At 37.5% G+C, this 20,000-nt stretch overlaps 1 protein-coding gene across 3 annotated transcripts in view; it reads right to left on the bottom strand.

Annotated features, from left to right (window-relative positions):
• zdhhc13 (zinc finger DHHC-type palmitoyltransferase 13) overlaps positions 1-20,000 on the bottom strand; it is a 53,112-nt gene that overhangs the window by 10,937 nt on the left and 22,175 nt on the right. The window contains exons 1-10 of one of the 3 annotated variants that reach the window (XM_062033439.1): positions 16,292-16,387; positions 10,628-10,836; positions 8,881-9,003; positions 7,447-7,524; positions 7,149-7,293; positions 6,954-7,018; positions 3,915-4,077; positions 1,688-1,813; positions 1,459-1,592; positions 1-88 (exon numbers count right to left, since the gene is read on the bottom strand). The exon at positions 1-88 is cut by the window's left edge and continues 13 nt beyond it. In XM_062033439.1, the coding sequence (XP_061889423.1) occupies positions 1-88; positions 1,459-1,592; positions 1,688-1,813; positions 3,915-4,077; positions 6,954-7,018; positions 7,149-7,293; positions 7,447-7,524; positions 8,881-9,003; positions 10,628-10,836; positions 16,292-16,315 (1,155 nt within the window). In that variant the 5' untranslated portion in view covers positions 16,316-16,387. Of the gene's footprint in view, positions 89-1,458; positions 1,593-1,687; positions 1,814-3,914; positions 4,078-6,953; positions 7,019-7,148; positions 7,294-7,446; positions 7,525-8,880; positions 9,004-10,627; positions 10,837-16,183; positions 16,388-20,000 lie in introns of those variants that run through there. The other 2 variants (XM_062033457.1, XM_062033446.1) reach the window with 2 other exon arrangements.

Below are 20,000 nucleotides of genomic sequence, written 5' to 3'. Positions count from 1 at the left end.
GAGGCCCCAGGTGACGAACATCCAGAAAATAGAGGCCATGAGAGTTGTAGATGGTAGAAGGGACTGAAACGTAGCCCTGGGGAAAATCCTGTTTAGGCACAAAGATTTAGTTTCACATAGAGAGGTCAAACCATTTGAATGGGACTGCCCTCCCCCCCTTTCTAGGTAACTACACACAGTTTAATATGCATCTATAAATAGTTTTGTATGTAACTGTAAATAGTAGTGCTGGACGATTATGGCAAAAATATTAATCACGATTATCACAATTAATAACACAATTATTCACTTATTTAAAAAATCATTAGTATTTATTATACCACCAAATCTCAACTTTAAATACAATTTTAAAAACAATTGGATATAAATCAGTAACAAAATATTGAATAGTAAAAAATAAAAAAGTAACAACACATTTAAATAATAGCAATATGAAAAACTACAATTCTATTTTTGCTTTAAACATTTTTTAAATTCCGTTTTTTACCTTTAACACTTGTTTTAGCACCACAGAGTATTTGCTTTTGGTATCGAATAAAATGTTATAACATGTATGTTAATTAAATGCATCTTTGGACAATTTTTTACCAGTATTTTAGGTCAAAACATAATTGTGTAAATGCATCAATAAGTGCTTTAAGGACATTATGCTTGTGTAAGGTTTTTTTTTTTTAAACCTTTATTTTGTTAGCGCAGCCAGACCGGATGTTGCGCACAGTGCTGTTATTGTGAAGGGCCTGAGGCTGTTTAAAAAAAAAAAAGAGATAGTCTCTCAAGTTGCAATTTGTCCGGTTTGTACATTGATCTTATATTGATGATGTCGTTCACAACAACACAGGCAGATAAGACGTGTTGCGGGTGTAGGGATTGTTTTTTTGCTAGCTTTAGCTTTGTAGTTTAGTCGCTGTTTTAAGTGGCCGTCTTCACATTGTTCAGTTCAGGACGTGTTTTCGGGGATGAATGAGCGGTATTTTCCCTTCCCCTCACAATGGCAATATTTTTGCTCACATCTTTGTCAATTTCCCTGATATTCCACATTTAACAGTCGGATTCTGTTTTATTGGGAAATTCTGTTATTCGGTCCGCGATTACGTGAAGTCGGAAATGCCTTATTTTTTTATTAAGTTTTGTGATTATTGATTAGGCATACTAGCGATGTGTCAAATAAAAAGTAGCAACCATGGTTACATCCAAAACTTCGAGTAGACATGGTTTTATTTTATTCTTTTAATGGTTTTACTTTGTTATTTTATTTTTGCTCATTATCCGTTTCACCGATACAAGCTCAGGAATTTGTATGCACGTTACGTGGTCCATTAATTGCTTTTTTCGATGATAACATTCTTATGATCGTGGAAAGCCGAAATCAAAATGAATAAATTACAATTCGATTAATTGCCCAGTGTTTGAAAAACAGGTTGTTTAACTGCAAACAGTCAAGATAGAATGGATGCAAACCTGATGGCCAAACTGACTGCTCCAAACGTGCATGCTAGCAGGATCGATTTGAGCAACCAGGAGTCTGAGTTCAAATCCAATATGGCAGCAACACAGCCAAACATGGCAGTAAAGAGCAAAAATTGCAAAAATACCTTAAACAAACAAAAACACAAGCACAAAACCAGCAACTGGTAAGATGTCTGTGGAAGACAGGGCAGTGACATGTGTGAAAGATGCGAGTGCATACTTTGTATTTGTTGACAATCCGTGAGCACGGTGAGCTGGAGCGAATCCTCTCCTGTTTGACTTGGTTGAGCACGTAGACGAGCAGGGGGCTGTGCACCTGGTGTGCCAGGTCGAGTGGTGTGTGACCCTGAGGGGAATACAACCATGAGCCCATTGTCGATATGATTGACCTTTAACCTGACATCTACTGTATTCACAAACATTGTGCTTTCACTTTATTGGCCTATTTCTGTGTTACCAACATTTTCTAAAATGCTGCAAAAAATTATTTATACAAGAATTTTGAAACATTCATCTAATAACTGTAATTTGGATAGTCGTCAATATAATTTCAGAGAAAAAAAGGTTCACAGAAATAGTGCTGCATTTGTTAAGATTGCAACCAATTTAGATCATAACAAATATACACGATCTCTGCATATTTGTACATTTGTCTAAGGCAGTGATGTCAAAGTTAAGGCCTGCGGGACAGATCCGGCCCGCGAATTAATTATCTATGGCCCCCGGGATGATATTTGACAGTGTTTCCCATAAACTGCCAAGATACCTGTGGTGGTGGGGGCGTGGCTATGGGCGTGGTCACCATGACATCATCGAGTAATTTGCATAATTTACTACAATGATATGATTTTCTCTAAAAAGGCTAAAAAAATGTATACTTACTAATTAATAATAACAGTTTTGTTTTAAACGTCCATCCATCCATCCATCCATTTTACAATATAATTACAACACTTTATGTACATATTTATACACAGATTTGAACAATAAGTTATTCACTGAAATATATTTATTAATTGTGGTTCTTACAAAAAATATATCTTATAAAATATAAAAGCTAAAATGTCTCTTAAAGCTCTGCCCCTTTAATTAGTGCATACTAAATAATTTAACTTTAGCCTACTACTACAACCATATTATTTACCAGCAACATAAAGTGAAACAGAGGCAGAGGTGTCCTGCCACAGTCAGTAACAAATAAACAGAAAACAGTAGTGGTCAAATACAAATAAGGCAACAAGAGAAGTATCCTACACTTCTCTTTTGTAAAGTAAATCTGAACAGCCTATATGGGCATCTACATCAACTATATGATTTGCCTGAGAAGCTGGAAAGGACAAAAAATAAAAAAAATAAAAATAAAAAAATAAAAAATAAAAAAAACATTTGTGGCGGACGTAATTCTTTCGTGGCGGGCCGCCACAAATAAATGAATGTGTGGGAAACACTGTTTGATTAGTATTAGAACTGGCCCGCAGTGTTGGCGCTAGGAATTTTCAAAATGGGGTACCAGTGACCCCATCAAGTCATAAAAATGGGGTCCCACAGTAAATTTTTGGGGTTCCACTTTTTTGTAACTGTTTTGAAAACAAATGATATTTGTATGCGTTGTAAAAGTTACTTAATTAATAAAAAAAATTTATAAAAAAGAAAACACATTTTTATGCATATGTAAATGTATTCAGTTACAAACATTCATTCACTTGCTTTACATTGTTAATTAAATTGTTTTTGTGTGTCCAAACAAAAACAAAACACATCTGAATCAATCAGGCATCATTTGTTACACAAACTCTTGCAGCAGCTACCGTATTTTTTGACTATAAGTCACAGTTTTTTTCATAGTTTGGCCGGGGGTGCGATTTATACTCAGGAGCGACTTATGTGTGAAATTATTAACACATTACCGTAAAATATCAAATAATATTATTTAGCTCATTCACGTAAGAGACTACATGTATAAGATTTCATGGGATTTAGTGATTAGGAGTGACAGATTGTTTGATAAACGTATAGCATGTTCTATATGTTATAGTTATTTGAATGACTCTTACCATAATATGTTACGTTAACATACCAGGCACATTCTCAGTTGGTTATTTATGCCTCATATAACGTACACTTATTCAGCCTGTTGTTCACTATTCTTTATTTATTTTAAATTGCCTTTCAAATGTCTATTCTTGGTGTTGGGTTTTATCAAATACATTTCCCCCAAAAATGCGACTTATACTCCAGTGCGACCTAAATATGTTTTTTTCCTTCTTTATTATGCATTTTTGGCCGGTGCGAGAGACTTATACTCCGAAAAATACGGTAATTATTGGACCATCTTGAAAAACAAGCAGATACAATAAATATTGTGATTACGACTGCAATGTTGAATTGTGTGCACATCAAATAACTGTTCCAGCATCACTTTTGCGTGTCGCTTCTGACAGACTCACATTGATGTTTTCTTGATCCAAGCTGGCTGCGGCCTCCAGCAGGACATGAGCGGCGTCGACGTTTCCCGCCAGAACCGCACAGTGGAGGGGCGTGTTCCTGTTCACCTTGTCCACAGCGCTGACAGAAGCGTTGTTTTTGATCAAGAAGTTAGTCGGCTCAGGCCTGCCACAGGAAAAACAAGATTGTTTTACTATCAGACATCTCTTGGTAAGAAGCTTGTAGAACCAGCTGACTATTATAATGCTAAGGACACCCTGACCTTTTTAGCAACAAGAAATAAAAATAAAACGGTATGTCCTCAATCTCCTGACTACTAGCTGACGCTCAAGGTTTACGATAGTGAGGTGTACCAACATACACTTGCACAGCCTCACCGGTCATGTCTTCCATGATATATGCTTTTTAATAATTTTGTAAAAGAGACAAATCAATGTAGCTGTGCATAATAATCAAGAATGGCTAACAAATTCTCAATAGGCCTAAAAATACAGCACACACACGTTTATTTATTTTTCTCAGTTGGTGTTATATTAAACACAAATAAAATGAGTGCACATGTCTATTGGTATAACAGTAAAACTTTAAAATCTCTGCCTGTCTGGCTTATTGTTTCTCCCATTAAATATAGCTAAACATGACAAACATCAGTAAACAGCTGGTCCAGGCTTTGAGTTTTTATTTTTGTATTTTCACAAAATGTTGGACCAGTAGTGACATAATGTTGTGCTTAATTGAGCACTTAAGGACCTCAGGGGATTGCACAAACATTGTTTAGGGGCAGGGGGGGGGGGGCAGTTTGCCAGCAGATCGGGGAGGAAATTGTTCAAGAGAATTTGTCAGATATCACAACATATTTAAGGAGAATTGATGAGAGAGAGTAATTTTTATTCCTAAATAATTTTCTAAAAATAATAAATTGGGCTCCAGCAGAAAGAGCACTTTTCCGATATAGGGAAAAAGGGCAAGTGCTTAATTAAAAGGGAATTTAAATGCATCATTATCCTATGTAAGACAAGAACACGTGTCTTTCTTTTTTATGCGTTATAATTTGCATTGTACGGCAAATACGAAGTGGCTAACAATGCCCATAAAGCCCTAAAAAACATCCACAAACCACCAACATTACTCCATTTACAACTCGTGACTTGAATATTTTTCAAGTATTAGTGATATTGTTTTTATAAGCGCTAACATAGTGGAACTACTTTAAGCAGCGCCATGATCCAAGAGAGCTAACTAGCTTATGCTGCTATATTGACAAACTGTACTACGCTGGTGAGCTGCTGCATCGCCTCGGAGTTGTAAAAGTTCAATCTAGATTATACATTTTGCTTCTCACCTGGATAGTACAAGGATGTGGACATAAACCGAGAAGTTGGTCAACTATGTCACTTTCATTCATTCATTAATTTTTTTTATTTCAGGTAATGACATAAAAAAGTACAAAGTTGACAACACATAATAATATAAATTAATATAGTGCAAAAGGTAATGTATAGTATGTAATGCATGATTGTCCAGTTTAAACTGAAAGGGAGTGGGAAGAAAATAACTTCTTTAATCCCACCCCCAGTTCTCCATTCAGTGATTATTCACATGAGTTTCACTGTTACTTTGTTCAAGGATTACAATACAGATGTTGTATCATAGTGGCATTACCACAGGTAACAATAATTATTACACTGTAACAATAATTTGTATCAACAATGTAGGAATAATGAATATACCAACAATGGTAAAGACAACATGCCAACAATGGTAATAGACAACATAGCAATAATGGTAATAGACAACATAGCAATAATGGTAAGGAAACATTGAGCACATGTTAACACTTTGAGACAGAGTACAACAGCAGGTCAAATTAAAGACCCTCATCTCTATTTGAACCAGACCCCATGTTTGTATAATAGTTTAAATTGGTTAATAGTTTGGCATTGCTTGTGTTGTAAGTCCAGTTTGTTCCATAGTTTTACTCTGCATACAGAGGGGTGTGATTTGGAAAAGGTGAGAAAGACAAGATAAGACGCTTTGTTTTATTCATTTTTTTAAATGCGCGAAAATTAGGACAACCTTTTCATCTAAATGGGAAGAGATAAACATCCCATAAGTCAGCATTTCAGTGAGAGGAGACATTGTACAGTAAGTGATTTTTTTATTATGTTCATAGTTTATATATCTTGTTTAGAGCACGTTGCAATACTGCTACTTGCTGGATCTGCTCATCTCTCAACTTATAAAACTTGTAGCTCATTCTCTGTAAATTCAGGCTCAAAAATATAAGGTTCTGGATCATAATTTGTTCCGAAGTAGTCTTTGTTTTCCCTTAAGATGTCTGCCATGGTTAGTAGTGTTGTTGTTGAAGAAAATGGCAAACAATATGATTTGTCTGTGATATCAAGGCACCGCCATATGCTTAAAATGAGCAAAATACATCAATATTACATGTTGTTAGAAATGTGCCTGTTACTACATTACATATATCTTTACCAGATGAAAATATAACATTGATGGATGTTTTTAAAAGTTTTTTTGAGCAGAAAAGAACAAAACCCATTGTTAGCTGACTTTAGCTGGCATTTATTTACAAGTTAAAATGCATTAAAAAAAGAAAAACAAGTTATTCCATAAGGATTGTGATTGATAGGCAAAAATTTAAAGAAAAAAGTGCAGTTCCCCTTAAAGCACCACTAGAGGTCTTTCTGTGCCCACGCCTGAAGACAATATCTAAATTGGAAAATCCATCCATCCATCCATTTTCTACAGGTCGCCACCTCATCACAGGGCCAACACAGATAGACAGACAACATTGAATTGGAAAATCAAGATGAAAAAATAAATACATAAATAAAAAAGCATTCTTCGGCTTAATGCACACAACAATGGATTGCAGCATTAAACACACTTTTGTATAATATTACAATAATGTCACAACGAAAAAACATGTTTGTTTAAATTTTTGACTAAAACAGATGGTCTTTTTTTATATTCCATTGTATTCCCACTCTGAAAGGAGTAAATTACATCAGTAAGCTTACCCAATGATTTTCTGGGCTGCCAACATCAGTGGCGTCTGTCCATTGCAGTCGGGTCCATCTACTTCCTGGAAGGTGAATGGCAGGTAAGTCACGACTAACGCTACAGAGATGTCCGTAAATCCAAAGAAGATGCAGACCAAACAGTAACATATCAAGACGAGAGTGTCAGTATGAACAAGTTGTAGGGACTCTGACCTGTCCCTTGGCTATAAGATATGCTGCGATGGCCATGTGCTGGAAGAGGATGGCGAGGTGAAGAGCCCGATAACCTTCTCCGTCTGCGATGGAGGGATCTGCTCCATACCTTATCAGCTGGATGACCATGAGGAGGTGGCCCTGTCTGCTCAGGAAAAAAAAATCCACATACTGTGTTATATGGAAGGAATTAGAGACAAACTTACTAACTGGGCAGTATGTTATTTCCTGCAAAGGACGATAAAATATTTCAACGGTTATTGGCAAAGAAAACTCAATATTCAATCAGTGTTCTCACCTGATGGCCCAATGAAGAGGTGTAGAGTTCAGATCTCCTCCCAGCTGGTCAACGATCGCCCCTTTAGAAATGTAATAGCTAGCAAAAAACACAAAAAAATATGCGGTAACAAGGTGTCCTCCATGTGTCCCACAATGTCCCTGCAGCAGCATCGTCTACAAATTAAGAATGCATCTAAGGCTGGGCGATAAATCGATATACTCGATATATCGCGGGTTTGTCTCTGTGCGGTATAGAAAATGACTATATCGTGATATTCGAGTGTACGTTCTCACGCAGTTCCTTTTAGCTGCGGGCATTACACTACAGGCGTTTCTCACTCTTTCTTGTCTCTCCTTCTCACAGAGACATAAAACAAGCGCACCTTCTTACATACGTCACATACGTATATGCCCTCGCGGAGCAGAGAGGTAGCGGCATGGGTAACGTTAGCTGTGGTGCGAGTGGTAATACGAGAGAAAGATAGTGCGAATCTGGTAACAAATGAAGGAAAAATTAATTTCCAAGAAATCTATCGTCTGGCGGTGGTTTGGCTTGAAGCGGGAAGATGTCGAACAGACAACCGTAATTTGTCAAATGTGGGGCAAAAGCGTTGCTACAAAAAGTAGCATTACTGCTAATATGTAGCATCATTTGAAAAGTCACCTGCTAGAGAATGAAGAGTGTATGAAACTCCGCATGTCAACATCGCGTTCGGTGCCACACCAACAAAATGCCCAAGCCACCATTTCCACATCAACACCGTATGAAACAAATAGTCAACAACAGAAGGAGATAACGTCCGCAGGAACCTACCACATAGCGAAGGACATACACTATTTGATTGACTATTATGCAGCTCATTTTTATTTGACAGTTGTTGAAATATCTTGTGTGACATCATGCACAAAAGTGCACTTTATTTGTTTTAAACTATTGTAGTGGCGTTCTGTACAAAAAGTGCACTTTAATTTAGTGTTGTTTTGATATGTCATCTTAGTGACATCATGCACAAAAGTGCACTAATAGCTTGTTTTAAAATGTGTCTCACACTTTCTGTTTTGAAATGACATGAATGTTTGTGCCACTGCTTAATAACTGTTTAATAAATACAGTTTTGGTCAATTGACTTAGTTGTGATTTCCCTCTCTGCATGAAAGTTTAAAATGAGCATATTTAATGCAGTATGAAGAAGAATGTTTTAATGTAGACACATAGAATCATCATACTGCTGTGATTATATGCATCAAGTGTTCATTCAAGGCTAAGGCAAAAATATCAAGATATATATCGTGTATCGTGACATAGCCTAAAAATATCGAGATATTAAAAAAAGGCCATATCGCCCAGCCCTAAATGCATCACTGCTTGAATCGTTGATTCTAAAACGTGATTAAAGTCTTTAAAATCACATGCCAGCTAGACAGAGACCGACACTACAGCCCGTCCTCGTACTTGACCAGCTCCAAGCGATTATTGATGGAGGCCCAGTGTAAAAGCGACACGTTCTCCTTGTCCAGCTGCTTGACATCATATCCTGATTCCACCAGCTCTTTACAGCGATCCAAGATACCGAACCTGCGCACACACAATAAGAGAAAAAATCAGCAAACTTTCCAGAAGAAGGCTCAAATGTCAACATTTAGTTTTTAAAACAACACATCAACTCCATAACAAAAACACAATCCACAATGATCTTATGTTCACAGTAGCAAGAAACCCAATGTTTTAAACACAGCACTGCAAACATATTTCAATGAAGGATTAGTTGAGCAGGAATGGCAAAAGGTGTGGCCGCTCTGCAGACAACCTTCCTCATACTTTTTGACCGAGCTGATCACTATCTTAAGCTAATGCACTTTTGCAGTTTGTCGATAGAAACACACTGACTGACCCTGGAATAATCATGATGCAGTGTTGTTCCGATATTATTTTATATATCTATATATTTTGGTACCGGTACCTTGAGACACTTTTCAAATACAGGGGTCCACAAAAAATGTCATTATTGGCTTTATTTTAACAGTAAATCTTAGGATACATTAAACATACATTTCTTAATGCAATCAAAGAACAATTTTGGCATAAATAAATACACGGACGTAGGGAGAAGTACAGAGCGCCAATAAACCTTAAAGGCACTGCCTTTGCGTGCCGGCCCAATCACACAATATCTACGGCTTTTCACACACACACAAGTGTCACACTGAGGGTGGACGTATAAACAACTTTAACACTGTTACCGATATGCGCCACACTGTGAACCCACACCAAACAAGAATGACAAACACATTTCGGGAGAACATCTGCACCGTAACACAACATAAACACAACAGAACAAATACCCAGAACCCCTTGCAGCACTAACTCTTCCGGGACACTACAATATACATCCCCGCTACCTCCCCAACCTCAACCCCCGCCCACCTCAACCTCCTCATGCTCTCTCAGGGAGAGCATGTCCCAAATTCCAAGCTGCTGTTTTGAGGCATGTTAAAAAAAATAATGCACTTTGTGACTTCAATAATAAATATGGCAGTACCATGTTGGCATTGTTTTCCATAACTTGAGTTGATTTATTTTGGAAAACCTTGTTACATTGTTTAATGCATCCAGCGGGGCATCACAATAAAATTAGGAATAATAATGTGTTAATTCCACGACTGTATCTATCGGTATCGGTTGATATCGGAATCGGTAATTAAGAGTTGGACTATATCGGAATATTGGATATCGGCAAAAAAGCCATTATCGGACATCTCTAATCTCAATGATATGCACGGCTACAACTAATTACTTTAGATACTTCTGTCATTTAAAATGTAAAAACTCAGACATGGCAAAAACTCACATATAATATTCCTATGTTTACATTGTTTTTGTTTTGATTCAAACAAAAAAAACCTCTGATGCTGATAAAGCTTGTGCTTCATTTAATACCATGTTATTATAAAGATAGTAATGGTACATTTTTTGCTTACACTAATTCAACGGTCCAGAGCTTTAGGAGCCAACAAATAGTAATGGTTGATTATTGGCATATTTGGTAAAAGAACAATGCACAACCGAACCAAAAACACGTATCACAAAACCACAATAAGATCCTAATCGTGGATTTTGTGAACTGTTCCACCCTTAATATATAAGCAACAAACTAGTTATTTGCAAGAAAGAACAATATACTGTGTTACAAATGCCTTACTGTGTTGCCTTCACTATGTCCCAACTGCTGCTGTCATCGAGGAATGATCGTTTCTTCGGCTGGAGACTGAGGTCCGGCGACTCATTGGCGTCTTTACCAAAATGTCCGTGAGAAGTGGGCATAAACGGGAGCACCATGCCACCGAACGCCGCTGCTCTGGGGCCGTGGCTGTGTGAATGAGTGGAATGTCCATGGTGGCAACTTTGATCCTGCAAGTACAAACGGACAAATCAGTGCAAATGGACTAGAACTGATTCTTTGCAATAGCCACAAGAAATATTTCTAAACTATGGTTCTATCAGAGGATTGGGGCGGGGGGCTGTGAATCAATACAAACATCAACAGTAACGATACCACGTATACTATCGTTAATGGTCGATATATTTTATTATCATATAATACTATTTTGTTATTGTTTACAGACCTCAGGAAATAACCCAGCAGGCACAAAACATTAAAACAACGTTGAGAACTTGTTAAATTAGGTCCTGACTAGAGATGTCCGATAATGGCTTTTTTGCCTGTATCCGATATTCCGATATTGTCTAACTCTTAATTACAGATTCCGATATAAATATATATACAGTCGTGGAATTAACACATTATTATGCCTAATTTTGTTGTGATACCCCGCTGGATGCATTAAACAATGTAACGAGGTTTTCCAAAATAAATCAACTCAAGTTATAGAAAAAAATTATAAATACGGCAGTCCCATGTTGGCATTCTTTTCCATAACTTGAGTTGATTTATTTTGGAAAACCTTGTTACATTGAAGTCACAAAGTGCATTATTTTTTTTAACATGCATCAAAACAGCAGCTTGGAATTTGAGACATGCTCTCCCTGAGAGAGCATGAGGAGGTTGAGGTAGGCGGGGTTGGAGGGAGGGCCGGGTTTAGGTGGGGGGGGGATAGCGGGGTGTGTATATTGTAGCGTCCCGGAAGAGTTAGTGCTGCAAGGGGTTCTGGGTATTTGTTCTGTTGTGTTTATGTTGTGTTACGGTGCGGATGTTCTCCCGAAATGTGTTTGTCATTCTTGTTTGGTGTGGGTTCACAGTGTGGCGCATATTTGTAACAGTGTTAAAGTTATACCCTCAGTGTGACCTGTATGGCTGTTGACAAAGTATGACTTGCATTCACTTGTGTGTGTGAAAAGCCGTAGATATTGTGTGATTGGGCCGGCACGCAAAGGCAGTGCCTTTAAGGTTAATTGGTGCTCTGTACTTCTCCCTACGTCCGTGTACCACTCCGTACAGCGGCGTTTTAAAAAGTCATAAATTTTACTTTTTGAAACCGATACCGATAATTTCCGATATTACATTTTAAAGCATTTATCGGCCGATAATATCGGCAGTCCGATATTATCGGACATCTCTTGTCCTGACGTTGAGCAACTCAAACCTAACGTTAAAACAACACGCTTTTTATTTATTTTTTTTTTTTCCTTGTCCTGCCCAGCTTCTCGGGCAAATCATATAGCAGATGTAGATGCCCATATCGGCTGTTCAGATTTACTTTACAAAAGAGAAGTGTAGGATACTTCTCTTGTTGCCTTACTTGTATTTTGACTTTATTAAATGTATTTATATTATCATTTGGTGCAGCCGGGCCGGAGCAGGAGGGGATAGAAAGAGAGAAAAAGGAAGACAGAGGGGGGAATTGTGGGGACAAGAGGGGGATTAGACAGAGAGACAAAAACAACAACAGCAAACACAACAACAACAACAACAACAGCAAATACGACATGTACAAATATGATGGTAAAAGTAATAGCAAATAAGCAGTTAGCGAAAATTTAAAAAAAAATAAAAATACAGAAATGACAATGAGCATTATTACACTAAAAATGGAGCAATATGAATAACAATAGAAATAGTGCTATTGATAATAAACAATACCAGTACTTTACCTTTATTATCAACAATACAATTGTTCAAATGCAACAATACATATACGTAATGATAACTTGAGATACGAAAGAATGCAGAAAAATGGAGGGGAAGAAAGAGAAGCAACCTTAACCTTGTAGATTGTTATAGTAACAATAGGTTAAGCTTTGTCAGTGTGCCATGTGTTATACCCAGTTTACCCTAGGGCAACAACGTTAATATATGTTTGATGAAACGTGATTATGTGCATGAGTGTATGTGTGCATATGTACTTGTATATGTACAGTATGTGTATGTGTGCTTGTACAGTGAATGTATATGTACAGTATGTGTATATGTGTGTACAGCGAATGTATATGTACAGTATGTGTATACAGTATGTGTGTTTGAACAGTGAATGTATATGTACAGTATGTGTAAATGTGTGTTTGTACAGTGAATGTATATGTACAGTATATGTATGTGTGTGTTTGTACAGTGAATGTTTGTGTAGTATGTGTATGTGTGTGTTTGTACAGTGAATGTATATGTACAGTATGTGTATATGTATGTTTTTACAGTGAATGTATATGTACAGTATGTGTATACAGTATGTTTGTATAATGAATGTGCGTGTGGATGTACGAACTTTGAGTGTGTAAATATGTACTGTATTTATTTGTATATGTATGTGGGAGCGTAGGTACCTATGTATGTCTGTATGTATGTGTGTGAGTATATGTGAATTTGCATGTACAATACATTTGACTCCCAGTGTGTGCGGGAGCCAGAGTACGGCCCCAGCCTCCCCGAGAACCCATCCCACAAACAGTAGGTGTGGTGCCCAGGGAACCAGGGGCCACCGCCCCCACGCAGCCAAGCCGGACAGCGACAGGAACCCCAGAAGCCACGCTTTTTAAACAACGTTTAACCAATGTTGGGTTCTGACGTTGACTTGACCATTGAATTTTGGTCATTTTCCAACCAATATTTTACAACACAAATACAACGTTGAAACAACGTGCTTTCTGACAGCGTTTATTCAATGTCTGGTTGTGACATTGATTTGACCATTGAAATTTGGTCTTTTCCCAACAGACAGCGTGGATCCAACGTTAGACACCAATGTTGTCTCAATTTACAAATACATATAAATGCTATCGGGTAAAAAGTGTTCTTAAATCTGTTTGCATTTTATTATCCTGTATCTCCTGCCCGAGGGCAGCAGTTCAAAAAGTTTATGTCCGGGGTGAGATGGGTCCCTTATGATGTTTTGGGCCTTTTTGAGGCACCTGGCACTGTACGGTTCATCTAGGGATGGGGAGAGAGCAGCCAGTGACCTTCATGGCAGTTTTTATGACCCTCTGAAGTGCCTTTCTCTCTGCCGCTGTGCAGCCGGCATACCATACACACATGCAGTATGTCACCACACTCTCTATTGAGTGAAGTGAAGTGGATTATATTTATATAGCGCTTTTCTCTAGTGACTCAAAGCGCTTTATATAGTGAAACCCAATATCTAAGTTACATTTTTAAACCATTGTGGGTGGCACTGGGAGCAGGTGGGTAAAGCGTCTTGCCCAAACACACAACGGCAGTGACGAGGATGGCAGAAGAGGGGATCGAACCTGGAACCCACAAGTTGCTGGCAACTCTACCAACCGAGCTATACCGTCCCTTTCTATCGCTGCATTTAGCAGCGATAGAAAGACACAAGCAGTTTTTGTGACGGGTGGTTCTTTCTGAGGAGTCTCATGCAAGGGGTCTCAGTCTCTATGCAAAACGGAGCTAAAACTGAACTGGCTGCAAAGTAAACAAAAACAGAATGCTGGACGACAACAAAGACTTACAGCGTGTGGAGCAGACGGCGTCCACAAAAGTACATCCGTACATGACATGACAATAAACAACAAAATAGGAGCGCGAGACAAGGACTAAAACACTACACACAGGAAAACACCAAAATAGGAGCGCAGGACAAGAACTAAAACACTACACACAGGAAAAAAGCAAAAAAACTCAAAATAAGTCAGGGCGTGATGTGACAGGTTGTGACAGTACACCTACTTAGAGACAAGAGCTATAGTGATGCGTGCTTGGTTATGGTTTGAATTCATATCCAACAATTGCGACGACGACTTTTTACTGTCAATATCGACTGCTGAGATTCATTTTTTAAAATGTTTTCTGATGGTGGTGTGCCTCTGCATTTTTTTCAATGAAAAACATGTGCCCAAAACAGTGGACTGGACAACACATGGAGGTAGAGCAGTGTTTTTCAACCACTGTGCCGCGGCACACTAGTGTGTCGTGAAATACAGTCTGGTGTGCCGTGGGAGATTATGTAACTTCACCTAATTGGGTTAAAAATATTTTTTGCACACAAGTAAATTATAATCCGTAAATAATGTGGCAGAGTAACAATGTTATACTCTTCCATATCAGTAGGTGGCAGCAAGTAGCTAATTGCTTTCTAGATGTCGGGAACACGTCGTGTCATGATCACATTATGCAGACGACAGCGGGAAGCAGTGTGTAGGTAATAAAGGTATCTTATGCTTAAACCAAAAATAAACAAAAGGCGAGTGCCGCTAAGAAAAGGCATTGAAGCTTAGGGATGGCTATGCAAAACGAAACTAAAACTGAACTGGCTGCAAAGTAAACAAAACACCAAATGCTGGACGACAGCAAAGACTTACAGCGTGTGGAGCGGAGACGGCGTCCACAAAGTAAATCCGTACATGACATGACAACAATGTCCCCACAAAGAAGGAAAGCGTCCGCACAAATTAAATAGTCTGGATTGCGAAAACAAAGCAGGTGTGGAGAATAGCGCTCAAGGAACACATGAAACTGCAACAGGAAAATACCAACAAAACAGGAAAAAAACACCAAAAGAGGAGCGCAGGACAAGAACTAAAACACTACACACAGGAAAACAGCAAAAAAAACTCCAAATAAGTCATGGCGTGATGTGACAGGTGGTGACAGTAAACCTACTTAGAGACAAGAGCTATAGTGATGCATGCTTGGTTATGGTTTAAAGTAATATCCAACAATTGCGGCGACGACTTTTTACTGTCAATATCGACTGCTGAGTTAAAAACAAATCTTTTTTCTGCTGGTTGTGTGCCTGGGGATTTTTTTTCAATGAAAATAATGTGCCTTGGCTCAGAAAAGGTTGCAAAACACTGGATCGGACAACACATGGAGGTAGAGGGACCAATTACCTCCCTGCTTGGCTTGGAATTGGGGGTTGAATCACCAAAAATGATTCCCGGGCGCGGCCGCCGCTGCTGCTCACTGCTCCCCTCACCTCCCAGGTGGGTGATCAAGGGTGATGGGTCAAATGCAGAGAATAATTTGGCCACAACTAGTGTGTGTGTGACAATCATTGGTACTTTAACTTGAACTTTAAGTATGCGGAAGCTACTGATGCGCGCACCTTCCGCTGTCACTCACCCAAATTCGAACCGAAGCCGTCAATTACAGCGGACAATCAGCGGTCCCAATCGGGGTCAGGAATGATGCAAACATGAACACGACGCTAGCTGGCATGTTTACTGGCTAGTATTTTTTACTGGCTAGTATTGTTTACTAGCAGCTGCTAACACCAACAGGCTAGCACGCTCATGCTAACAGTCTTGACAGTTGCGTCTCAGCTTCTTCCGCCTTCTAGCAACTTACCGACAAACTGCCTTGTCAACGCGACAATAAATCCAAATATGTCAAGATAAAACCAGCGCCGTCCCCCGACACAGGCGGGAGTTTGTTGAAAATATAAAACCTACTTACGCCACCGCCTTGGTCCCAATCCATTTTGTTGTGAAGGAATTAAGGGAAAGTTCCTACTAATGATGGAAAGGCCGGAGTCAGAATTCTACTTCCGTTATTGGCCTTTCACAACAAAGGTAGGAATGTTTTTTTTACGCGTAGAACAACGTAACATAATTACATTTTGTTGATTTTTCAACGTAAGCTAATTTATTTTGCTGAAAATCAGATAATATTAGAAGTTTACTGAACTGTGTTCTGCGTTTTCTTGAACGTATTCTTTATTTTGAAACCGGTTTAGTCAGAGTATTGCTACCTTGATTGTCTTTTCCTGAAGTTTGTCATTTACTCTTTATCATTTCTCAGAACTCAACTCTCTAAAAGCCTGTTTCCGCCACTAAAAGAAAGGTAAAACAAAGAAACAAAAAAACCCTCCAATGGTAAATTATAATTTTAAGATTAAAAAAATCATGATTATGGATAAAGAAAAATATTTATCATCAGATAAGAAAGTCATGATTACTGTACAATAACAAAGTCATAATTGTGAGATACAAAGTCATTATTGTACAATAAGTCGAAAATTAAGAGATGGAAAGTCAAAATTATAAGATATAAAGTCGTAACTATGGGATGAAAAGTCGAAACTATGAGATATAGTTGAAATTATGAGAAAAGAAAGTCCAAATTATGAGATAAGTCATAATTATACGATAATAAAATCAAAATAATGAGATAAAAATTCATAATTATACAATAAAAAAGTCGAAAATTATGAGATGAAGTCAAAATTATAAGATATTAAGTCGTAACTATGGGATAAAAAGTCGAAACTATAAGATATAGTTGAAATTATGAGATAAGTAAATCCAAATTATGAGATAAGTCATAATTATATGATAAGAAAATCAAAATAATGAGATAAAAATTCATAATTATACAATAAAAAAGTTGAAAATTATGAGATGAAAAGTCAAAATTATAAGCTAAAAAGTCGTAACTATGGGATACAAAGTCGAAACTATGAGATATAGTTGAAATTATGAGATAAGAAAATCCAAATTACGAGATAAGTCTTAATTATTTATAAGAAAGTCAAAAAAATGAGATAAAAAGTCATAATTATACAATAAAAAAGTAGAAAATTAAGAGATGAGAATTCTAAATTATGAGATATAAAGTCGAAATGATGAGATAAGAAATTTAAAATTATGAGCCAAAAAGTCAGAATTATACGATAACAAAATCGAAATTATGAGATTAAAAAGTCATAATTATCTGATGAGAAAGTCAAAAATATGAGATAAAAAGTCATAATTATACAATAAGGAAGTCGAAAGTTATGAGATGAAAAGTCAAAATTATGAGATAAGAAGTCGAAACTATGCGCTAAAAAGTCAAAATTATGAGATAAATGATAAGAAAGTCGAAAATTATAAAATGAAAGGTCAAAATTATGAAATAAAAAGTAGAAATCATGAGATGAAAAGTCAAAATTATGAGATAAGATGTCGTAACTATGCGCTAAAAGTTAAAATTATGAGATAAATGATAAGAAAGTCGAAAATTGTAAAATGAAAGGTCAAAACTATGAGATTAAAGTCATAACTATGCGATGCAAAATCGAAATTATGAGATTAAAAAGTCATAATTATACAATAAGGAAGTCAAAAGTTATGAGATGAAAAGACAAAATTATAAGATAAGAAGTCGTAACTATGCAATTATAAAGTCGAAATTATGAGATGAAAAAAGGTATATCATAATTATGAAATAAGAAAATCCAAATTAGTCGATTAAAAGTCAAAATGTTGAGATAGAAAGTTGTAATTATGAGATAAAAAGTTGAAATTGTGAGATAAAAAGTCATAATTATAAGTTAAAAGTCATAAATATGGACTATGTAAGTCAAAGTTAGTAGATTAAAAATCAAAATTTTGAGATTGAAAATTGTAATTATGAGACAAGAAATTTAAATTATGAGATGAAAAATTGTAATTATGAGATAAAAAGTCGAAAATATCAGATAAAAAGTCGGTATTATGAGATAAAAGTTGAATTATAAGGATTCCATCCATCCATTTTATACCGCTTGTCCCTCTTGGGATCAGGGGGGTGCTGGAGCCTATCCCAGCTGCAGGTACACCCTGGACAAGTGGCCACCTCATCACAGGGCCAACACAAACAGACACACGACATTCACACACTTGGGACCGTGTCGTGCTGCCAATCAACCTATCCCCAGGTGCATGTCTGTGGAGGTGGGAGGAAGCCAGGGTACCCGGATGGAACCCACGCAGGAGAACATAAAAACTCCACACAGAAAGACCCGAACCACTGCTCCACCGTACTGCCCTAATTTTAAGTTAAAAAGTCAAAATAATGACATAAAAAGTCATATTGTAATTAATGACAAAATGTTGAAAAAAGGAAGTCGACTTACCATTGGGGTAGTTTTATTTTTTTCCATATCGATGTGTGTTTTCTGCAAACTATTTAATTCCTTTTAAAGGGGTAATGACTGACAGTGCCTCAATAACACCACGCACTCCCGCATACCGACGCTAGATGGCGACATCATCCAGTCCATTTTCAGGCCCATTTGCGTGTTTGCTGGTTGCAAACCTTAAAAGAGAGTCAAAAGTTTCGCCCACCAATTTTAAACTGAAAAACACAAGTAAATGTCAGCTGTCACGAATGCGTGTGCTAATGTGTGTGTCCACTGAGACTGGTAGTAGGAATAAAACACACACACAGGCAAGATAAGCAGTCACAGGCCACGCACCGTAGAGGAAGCGGGGTCAGCCAGTAAAAACATGTAAGGGCCTATTTGACAATGGAGCCAAGATCCCATTCAACTTTTTTTCTTTTCTTTTTTTTTTCAAACATCACCCCTCACCATGTGAGTATTTTAATGCCTCTTAATAACATGTGTGTCTACAACAACAAGACATTAGTGTCCACATTACGTGCAGAATTGTCTGCATTACATTAATAGGGTCTCCCTATGTCTAGCATTAAAAGATTACAGTTGGTACAAAATGCGGCTGCTAGACTTTTGACAAGAAGAAGAAAGTTTGATCATATTACGCCTATACTGTATATACCTATATACATATATACCTACATATATACCTATACTGGCTCACCTGCACTGGCTTCCTGTGGATTTAAGATGTGATTTTAAGGTTTTACTACTTACGTATAAAATACTACACGGTCTAGCTCCATCCTATCTCGCTGATTGTATTGTACCATATGTCCCGGCAAGAAATCTGCGTTCAAAGAACTCCGGCTTATTAGTGATTCCCAGAGCCCCAAAAAAGTCTGCGGGCTGTAGAGCGTTTTCTATTCGGGCTCCAGTACTCTGGAATGCCCTCCCGGTAACAGTTAGAGATGCTACCTCAGTAGAAGCATTTAAGTCCCATCTTAAAACTCATTTGTATACTCTAGACCAGGTCTGGGCAATTATTTTGACTCGGGGGACCAAATTTAGAGAAAAAACTGTGTCTGGGGGCCGGTATATCTATTTTTAGGAAAACTAATACAAAACCTCACAATAAAGTCTGATTGAATGCTAAAAATGTTATGACAGACCGCCTTAAAAACAGAATGGAATTTTATTTTTGTCTATGAACGATAAAACCCTGAATATTGAGAACATATGAACGTCACACCCCCTCTCAATCGACATATTTTACAATCAAGCCAAATGCAACAGAAATGCAAC

The sequence above is a fragment of the Entelurus aequoreus genome, linkage group LG02 (assembly GCF_033978785.1).
Source record: "Entelurus aequoreus isolate RoL-2023_Sb linkage group LG02, RoL_Eaeq_v1.1, whole genome shotgun sequence".
NCBI classification, from domain to species: Eukaryota; Metazoa; Chordata; class Actinopteri; order Syngnathiformes; family Syngnathidae; genus Entelurus; species Entelurus aequoreus.
This window is presented reverse-complemented; position numbering and strand designations above follow the sequence as displayed.